Here is a 9,850-nt window from a genome sequence, read left to right on the forward strand (position 1 = left end):
TTTCTGTTTTCATCTGCTTAATTATTTATTTATCTAAACAAAATTTTCACACAAAACCATACACATATATCACACACTTTTATATAATACGTATGTTATGGTTTTTCTTCGCCACCCTCCTTTTTTATTTTCATCACAAGATCCAAAACTTTACGCCGTTGCGCTTTGCCCGACCCGGTCTTGGGTATGGCTTCCACAAAATAAACACCACCACTCAAATGATACATACTACCCATATTGGCCTTAACATGCTGATCAATCTCCTTAGTGGTCAACTTTAGGCCATCGGCATTTTGCGTTCGCACCACAGCACAAGCCGTCAAATGGGAGGCCACAAAATCGGGAATACCAAATACACAACATTCTGCTATTCCGGGGATGCGACAGATCACCTCTTCTATAAGCTGTGGGTAGATTTGGAAATTTCTCGATTTAAAGACATCATTGTCCCTCGCGCAGACATGCAAAAATCCTTCGTCATTGAAATAGCCGATATCACCGGTATGTAACCAATTGCTGCGCAAAGCCTTACTTGTGGCCTCGGGGTTTTGATAATATCCCGACCAAGTGTACGGTGTGAGAATACAAATTTCACCATGTTCATTGGGTCCCAAATTCCGACCTAATTTATCGATAATTCGAACCTGTTTATTGGCCACCAGTTTCCCTTCGGAACCCTCCAGCCGTTCCATGACATGACCACCGCTAATGCTCAGCATTCCCGACAATTCCGACATGCCATAGGCAACACAAAACCCAGGTCTCTGACTATTGCATGCCAAAATACTGTTCATTTTCTCTTGGACAGCCTGTAGGACTTTGGCGCCACCAATCAACATCGTATCAATGGATTCCAAACTCTTTTGAATAACCTCCTCCTTAGCATACATAATTAATTCGGCCATGAAATTTCCTCCGCCCAGAAAATGGGTAATCTTGTAGCGGCGAACCAAATCGAGAAAATATTCAGGGGAATAGGCTTGGGAGGTCACCACACGCAAGCAGGCAGTTGTCAGCGAGGAAATAAGGGCAAAGGCTCCGGATATCCAATACAGAGTGCTAAAGCTGCATATTACCGAATCGGTTTTCAGGGTTAGACTATTGGGAATCGACATTACATTAGTAGAGAGAGAGAGAGAGAGAGAGAGGTAGACTATACTTACAAAACATTCTGATTGAGAAAAGCACGATGAGAGCAACGAACTCCCTTTGGAGTGCCTGTCGTGCCCGATGAACATATGATTATGGCCGTGTCATCGCCCTTGAGATCGTAGCAGGGATATCTGTAAAAAATGACAAAATATACGAATTAAAATTACAGGAAAAGTCCCTTAGATTATAAAAGTAGAGGTAAAATAACACGTGTATCGCCGTTTTGAAAATTAAAGTAACCTTAATGAGAGGGTAAATTCTAATCTCTTTAATATGAATTTTTGCGAATTTTCGGATTAAGATTCCTAGAAATTCCTGCATTTTAGGTATATAGTGCCTTCGGCCATATTACTGATAACAATGCAAGGATTATTTTGGTCGGAAATGTTAAAACTTAAGCGAGCCCCGAAAGGGCATTTTGGTCCTTTTTTTAAAATATGATACAAAATCTCCTTTAAAAGGGGTCGTAGCAAATCAAAATATTCTACCAAAGGGTATTTGTCGGTATTTTTATACTCCCACCAAAGTATGGAGGGTATATTAAGTTCGTCATACCGTTTGTAACACCTCGAAATACACATTTTAGACCCCACAAAGTATATATATATTCTTGATCAGCGTAAAATTCTATATCCATTTAGCGATGTCCATCCGTCTATCCGTCCATGGAAATCTATCTAGCTTCCGAACAAGATGGAATATGTTAATTAAATTTTACTCAAATGTGTATTAGGTCTGCAGGACATTTAGTATTGAAAATTAATCATGTTGGTCCATATGACCAACATGATATGAAGTTCGTAATGGATACTACAGCCTAAGATAGAAAATTGTCTTTTCAGGTCCATGTCTTCGTATAGCCCCCATATAACCGTATCTCCCGATATTCGGTACTTTGATGATTTTATCGACGTTATTCACCGGAATTGTTTCAAATTTGGTAGTTGAAGTTCGTAATGGCAATGACAGAGAATTATCTGTGCAGGTCCGTGTCTTCGTATAGCCCCAATATAACGGTACCTCCATGTATTCGTTATTTTTTAATTTTTTGTATTAGTTTTTCTCGTTTTTATTCGATTCGAAGCACGTACCATAACTCACGGAATATATCATGTCAGTTGTAAAGAAATTCTATTCTAAATTTATATTTAAAAAATAAAAATCTTGAGATTAAACTTTTTACTGGTGGCTTATCAAGCTTCGATTCTGGGTCAAAATCTTCCCTAATACTTCGTTTTCTACGTTTCCGTATTTGCCGGAAATTTTCTTATAATTATACTGTCCAATTGCCAGTGTGGATTATAGAAAATTTCAAGTGGATTTGATAGTAGCCGTTGTGTCGAGTTTCCAGCACTTAGCTCGAAAAGATTACAATATTTTGAGATATATTTCCCAAAATTTAATGTAGAGCTTTAAAGCGCAGTATACCTTCAGCCATATGGCTATAGAGGTCCTGTCATTTGATGCGACTAAAACGTGCATAGTCGAAATAACGGTTTTAGACCCTAGGTCACTTTGGACTAAGTCCGTTTCAGGACATTTGGAGTCGATCTAGGGGCGTCCGTCCGTCTGTCTGGCTGGCTTGTGTGCACAATAACTCTCGAAGGTAGTATACGATTTGGCTTGGTACATCGTAATATTATTGTCAAACTTAGATCGAGTTCGAAGATGGGCAAACCGGTACATCATGTACATCCCCCACAAAAGGTCAACATTTTCGAATGTAATATTATAGTTCATAGGAAAAGAGGGGATCATCCAATGTTGTGCAAACCTTGCAAATCCCAATATTTTTTCCAGTGCTATGTTAGGTGCAAAAATTTACAATATCCTCCCAATTTGGAATAATGATAACTCTTATAAAATGAGAGATTATTGCCCGATTGTCCTCAAATTTCAGACATTCCAATATTTTTATCTGGTGTGAAGATGAGATATATTGGTCAACTCCTTTTTGTACCTCTCCCATCCACAACGGGTCAAAATTTTGAATACCAATGAAGCTCTTAAAAGATGGAATAAACATCCGATTCCTGCCAAACCCGGCACACCTCAATATATATATCAAGACAAACCCAGGTGTGAAAATGGAATATGTCGGACCACTCTATTTGGTAACTACACCACAGCGGGTCAAAATTTTTTAAAAACTTTACCTGTTCTAAAATGCAAAATCATTTTTCAGCTCACTCCTTCTCATACCTCCCCCACAAAAGGCTAAAATAATGATTAACAATTATTCCCAAGAAATTGGTTATAGATTTCTGATTTTCTTCAAATTTCGAACATCCAAATATTTTTATCAGTATTAGATAAAGTGGAAATATTAGAGTTGTAATATTAATATCAGAGTTAGTTCAGATGAGAAGTGGATAATATGGGTCCACTACTTCGGCATATCCTCCGTAAAGGGTCAACTTTTTGAATAATCATAATGTAAGTCAAAATAAATTTAGATAGACTGACATAGGCTGGGGCATACATATGTCGGCAAAACTGGCTGATACTTTTTAACTTGGTTTTTTACTCAATGGGAACATAAATGAACAAAATTGCCGATTTAAAAGTGAAGATCAGCCAGAGGCATTGCTAAATCTACCCATGGATCCTGAAAAAGGCACAGTTTGGGCGGTTCATTGGCTGCTGGAATCATTGGACTGTACTTCGCCAAAGATGCTGCAAATCGTAACGTAACTGTGAATGGTGAACACTACCATCAGATGATATCCAAGTTTTTCCTCCGAAATAAAAGAGCTTGACTTGCATGACATGTGGTTTCAGCAAGACGATGCAATGTGCTTATTGAGAGGCGAGTTCAGCGAACCTTTTATTTCATATTTGGGACCGGTCAATTGACGACCTAGATCGTGAGATTTAAAGCCTTTGGACTATTTTCTGTGGTGCTATATTAAAACGCATGTCTATACATACGAGTCCGCTTCAAATGATGCATTAGAAGACAACGTTGAAGCATTCATTCGAGAGGTACCGACCGAAATTTTGAAAATTTTGAATTGGACTAAGCGGATGGACCATTAGAGGCGCAGTCGCGGTCAACATTTGCATGAAAAATTGTTCAAATATTAAATTAAATGGAATTTTCCTGATTTTTTTTCATTATTGAAATATTTTCTTATAGCTCTTTAACACTTTAAAAAACAAAACAGTATAAGGTCCGTTACGATAAATTCCGAATTTAACTAGTTAATAATCATAACTAAATTATATTCCAAAGATTGTAAGGCAACATACACCCAATAACTCGTAGCACAATACTATGTGCCAGGACAAGTTTACACCAAACTGTGCCTTCCAGGACAATTCTGCCGGCACAATATGGGTACCTACGGAAAGCTTATGAAGTGTACTATCCATTGGCATTAACAAAACTATAGGAAGGTCCGACCAGTTTCGAGGTATATGGTCATTTCTGGAGGTATCCTTGGAACAGGATAACTCCATTGGCCAATTCTGCCGGCACAATATGGGTACCTACGGAAAGCTTATGAAGTCTACTATTCATTGGCATTAACAGCTGTTCAAATTATTCCAGTGACAACTCATTATATTGTTTACAAGCGTACATAAGCATTTTGGTAAGAATTTTCCAGAAAAAATAAATATTTGTGATGGAATTCAAGGGTGATAGTTTGATTTCTTTATATTTGGCTGGAAAAGCATAAGTGGCTATCGTTAGAGCACTCCAGCATTTAAATGTGAATAAATCTTTTGTGTCTCGTACCATCGCTCGTTTTCGTGATACTGGTAGCGTAGCCCTACTTCAAGGAATTGGACGGAAGAAAACAGCAACATCAGCAGAAATGGTTCGAAAAGTAAAGAAGCGACTTGATCGAAACCCACATCGCTGTGGCCGAAAATCGCTCGTGAGCTGATATATCGAAATATGCCATTCGCCAAATATTCGCCAAAGTCATTGAAATTCCAAAAACTGTAAGAACTTACACCGCAACAGAAAGAAAATAGACTCAAAAGGGCTAAAGAGTTGCTTCGCTTGGCCAAAAGTGGTAATCTACCGAATTTGGTTTTCTCCGATGAGAAAACATTCGTTGTAAACAAACAAAATGACCGTGTTTACTTGCCAAAGAGGTCAGCGGAAAATGTGCACCCTCGGTTGGCCACCAGAACTCAAGCGCCGGACATGGTGATGGTGTGGGCCGCTATAACAGCCGATGGTCGCTCCTCGCAGTCGTATTAATCGACTGTGGCATCAGAATAAATGCCGAATATTATCGCGAAAATATTCTGGAGGGTGTATTAAAGTCATGGGCACGCAAATATTTTGGTCGCAGACCTTGGACATTCCAGCAGGTCTCAGCACCAGCGCACTCAGCACGAATGGTTACCAATTGAGGTTGCTCGCTTCATTTCCAGCGCACAATGTTCACCAAAATCTCGGAATACCAATTCATTGGACTATTGTGTCTATTGTATTTTGGAAAGCAAGGTTGGCACTAAAAAATACCAAAGTGTCGATCACCTCAAGCAAGCACTTCGCCGGTAATGCAACAGCAGCAACAACAACGGGCAGCGTGAGAAGGTTTCATTGGCCGTTTGAAGGCCATAATTCGTGCCAAAGGTGACCAATACGAACAAATCTAAACTTATTCTAAAATTTGCTGCTCTTTCCGGCATTTTTGCTTTCATTCAATAAAATTTAAAAAAAGATGTAAAAATTATGGCGTTTGACTTTGTTGCAGTTTCTTTTATCTCACCCTGTAGATCAACATAAAACCAGATGTGAAGATGGAACCACTCCTCCTAGTACCTCTCCCACAGCGATTCAAAATTTTGAATAAATTTACCTCTCATAAAATGCGGAGTATACAATAGTTTTACTGATTTATCAGCTCACTCCTACTCATAACTCCTCCACAAAAGGTTAAAAAAAATAATTAACAATTATTCCCAAAAATGGTTATAGATTTCTGATTTTCCTCAAATTTCGCACATCCAAATATTTGTATCAGTATTAGATGAAGTGGAACGCTTTGGTATAAAATATCTAGAACCGTATGCAATTTCAGCATTTCCAAAAATTATGACATATCAATGGGTACATAAATAAACTGAATTGTAGATTGAAGAGTGAAGATCAGCAAGAAGCATTGCTAAATCTACCCATGGATCCTGAAAAAGGCACAGTTTTGGGCGGTTCATGGGCTGTTGGCATCATTGGACCCTTCTTCTCCAAAGATGCTGCAAATCGTAAAGTAACTGTGAGTGGTGAGCGCTACCATCAGATGATATCAAATTTTTCTTCCGAAATAAAAGAGCTCGACTTGCACGACATGTGGTTTCAGCAAGACGATGCAATGTGCTTATTGAGAGGCGAGTTCATATTTGGGACCTGTCAATTGACGACCTAGATCGTGCGATTTAACGCCTTTGGACTATTTTTTGTGGTGCTGTATTTAAACGCATTTCTATACATACGAGTCCGCTTCAAAAGATGCATTAGAAGACAACATTGATGCATTCATTCATGAGATACCGGCTGAATTTTTAAAAAGAGTATGGCAAAATTGGATTAAGCTGATGGACCATTAGAGGCGCAGTCGCGGTCAACATTTGCATGAAAAATTGTTCAAAAATTAAATTATATGGAATTCTTCTGTGTACAAAATACTTTGTACATCCTTTTGTGTGCGGTTGAGGCGCTGGGAAAATCCAAAAATTAAAAATAAATATTTAAACATTATCAGTTTCCCAGCGGTCATAAAATACCACATGTGTACAATTCAGTGATCTTGTGCGCTGTCGCATATGGTAATGTGTAAAATAATAAAGTCCATGACCCACACACACACAATTATCGATGCGCCAGTAGGTAGCCAAGACCACTTGAATGAAGGGACAAACAGCTATGCAATGGTTCATTGTAAATCTAAAAATAGATAAGGACAAGTGTGTGGCTGCGAATAGGTTAAGTTAGATCAGTTTTTGTAGCAGTTAAGAACAATATTTTTGAAAATAAAATCAGATTTAAATCAGCAACCCAAACGAGCGGTTGTGTTTTATTTCTCAGGAGTGAGATTTGGAACTGATCTCAACACAGAATGGTTGGTTTCCCTTCTCACTTGTACATTCTGATTTTTTTTTTTCATTATTGAAATATTTTCTTATAGCTCTTTAACACTTTAAAAAACAAGACAGTATATTGAGTTTAAGAAGAATTTTAGTACTTCAAATCACGCGACACTGAATCTTTTAAGATTTTATTTGAGTATATTCCGAATTGTCCGCTTTACCGAAATTCCGGTATCCTTTTAAAATACGATAGCATGAACAGTTCAATATTTTGGCGTTGTACATGTGATACAACATACCAATTTGCGAACTACAATTCTAGACTATTTAATTCTAATAGACTATTTATAAATCGGCCCGAAATCTCAGAGTTAAAAACGTTGTCTGTCGTCAGTTTTTTGAGAAACGGACAGTGGGCAAAAGCTCGACCTTTTTTAGACATTTCATGCGATTACAAATAGCACTGCCGTAGTTGTGTAATTTTTTCATTTTTTTATATATATATATACCTTACCTGAAATATTGCTCATCTCTGGACCCCTTGGCATTTAGTAAATCCTTAATGTGACCCAGACCCTTGACACCTTCATTATCATTCATTATGAAAACTACGGCATCCAAATTTAATTCTCGATTCACTTCCTGGGCAATTTGGTAGTTGGCAGCATCACAGAATATTAACTTGGGGCGAGTTATTTTATATATCAAGGCAACGTTCTCTGGAAAAGTTGATTAAAAATTCGAGAATTACAAAGGAATAATTCCCAATTTTGTGTGTGTTTTTTTAAGAACCCCTGTAACCTTACCCTTGTCGAAAGCAGGACACAAAGCATTCACCGGAGTTCCACAGAGAAATGAGGCCAACATCAGGGTAGTACTGTGAGTCCAATTACTGGCATACAAAACGATAACATCGCCCACTTTAAGGTCTAACTTCAAAAGATTTCTTGCCAATGCCTTGGCCTTATGCAGTAGCTCGGCACAGGTCAGCTTCACACCGCTAACATCATGGATTTGTATAATTTTTTGTGGATGTTTCGAGAGCGTGGCATAGATCACTTCGCCCAATGTTATATTTTCATTGTACACATCCTTACGCTGAGGTCCAGACCAGATCTTGCGATCTGGATCATAGTAGGTGGCCGTCAATGGATGCAGCATGACTGTCACCGTTTCAATGTTAAGTTCGCCCACAACTGACTGCAGGGCCGAGAAATGCATGTCATTGAAAACGAAATATGAAGATTCCACTTTGTTTCTATTAATTGTTTTAATATTTGCTATTTGTGTTGTTGTAGCTGTTGTTGTTGTGTTTGTTAGTTTACAACGACACGCGGCTCAGCAGAAAAATGCAACAACAACAACAACAACACGAATTATATGCATGAGAATATGTAACTGGAATAGCAATGATAAGAATTTCTAAGCTAAACGACAGCAATGGTTAGGCAGGAGCGTAGGTCACATGGAAAAACAAGTTGGAATTGTGATTAACTCACAAAGAGAGAAGGGTACTACTCAACAAAAAAAACTTATTAACAAAATATGGGTTCATAAAGCACATTTTGGAACATGTACATATGTTTTTTTTATTTTGAGCCTAGGTTTTGTTGCCGGACATGTTCACTTTGTGCGGCAATTACTCATTACTTGGTATGATGGAAGTAAGTTATTTTGCCTTGTAATTTTTTTTTAGGAAAAAGAAGGAGTGAACCGATATTGCCCATCTCCGAACTCCATCTATGTCTGATAATAATATTACGATGTACCAAGTTTGAAGCAAATCCATTTCACGAGACCAAGGTTCTGAAACCATTATTTCGAAGAGGCACGTTTTGACGTATCAAATGATATATACACTCTCTAGCCATATGGCTGAGGATATAATTACTAGAACTACAACTAAAAATGGTGTATACATTATGTCACATATTTCCAATTTGGTATTCGAAGTCTGTAAAGGATACGAGAATTACTGAATATTTAAAAGAAAGAAGATTTTCCACACGAATTTTTTTTTAATGTAATTCTTTGGTTCCTCTTCTAGTGAGCTTACGATCTAGTCACTTAGGTAAAAAATATGTCCCAAACAAAAAACAACAAGGAGGATTGAGGAGGAGGAGAATTAGTGGCTCTTTCCGAAACCTAGTTATTCCCTGCCTAACCTTCTTGTAAAAAGTATCATCTTCTCCAGTAATGAATAGCCGTTGTTTTTATAAAAACAACAATAATGGGATAAGGCCTGACTTTTTTGCAACAACAAAATACTATGGTATCGCGAACAAACATGCCAACACTGTTCCAAAAACTAAAATATTCCATATTTCATTGATCAATTTTTCCCTCTGAATTTTTACGAGTTGAAGCCTAAAAGTAACATACAATTTCGTTTTAGGCGGTAGGTCTCTAGAGAAGAAATATTTTACATAAAATTGATCAGCATAAAATTCTATGTCGATTCATCAATGACCGTCTGTCCGTTTGTGGAAATCACTCTAGCTTCCCAACGAATTGAAGTAAGTTGATAATATTTTACTCAAATGTGTGTTTGCTCTTCAGGACATTTGGTATTGAAAATGGGCTATATAGGTCCACGTTTAGGTATAGCCCCCATATAACTCTGCCTCCCTATATTCGATATTTTGCTGAT

At 37.8% G+C, this 9,850-nt stretch overlaps 1 protein-coding gene across 1 annotated transcript; it reads right to left on the bottom strand.

The window, feature by feature from the left end:
* On the bottom strand, positions 1 to 8,436 carry LOC101887963 (uncharacterized). Its single transcript, XM_005183300.3, has 4 exons — positions 8,007 to 8,436; positions 7,715 to 7,919; positions 1,164 to 1,283; positions 1 to 1,098 (listed from the first exon to the last, which is right to left on the bottom strand). The coding sequence occupies exons 1-4, from the start codon at positions 8,419 to 8,421 to the stop codon at positions 96 to 98; spliced, it is 1,743 nt and encodes a 580-aa protein (XP_005183357.1). The 5' UTR covers positions 8,422 to 8,436; the 3' UTR covers positions 1 to 95.
* Positions 8,437 to 9,850: the final 1,414 nt, after the last annotated feature.

Source organism: Musca domestica, unplaced genomic scaffold, assembly GCF_030504385.1.
Source record: "Musca domestica strain aabys unplaced genomic scaffold, Musca_domestica.polishedcontigs.V.1.1 10, whole genome shotgun sequence".
Lineage (NCBI taxonomy): Eukaryota > Metazoa > Arthropoda > Insecta > Diptera > Muscidae > Musca > Musca domestica.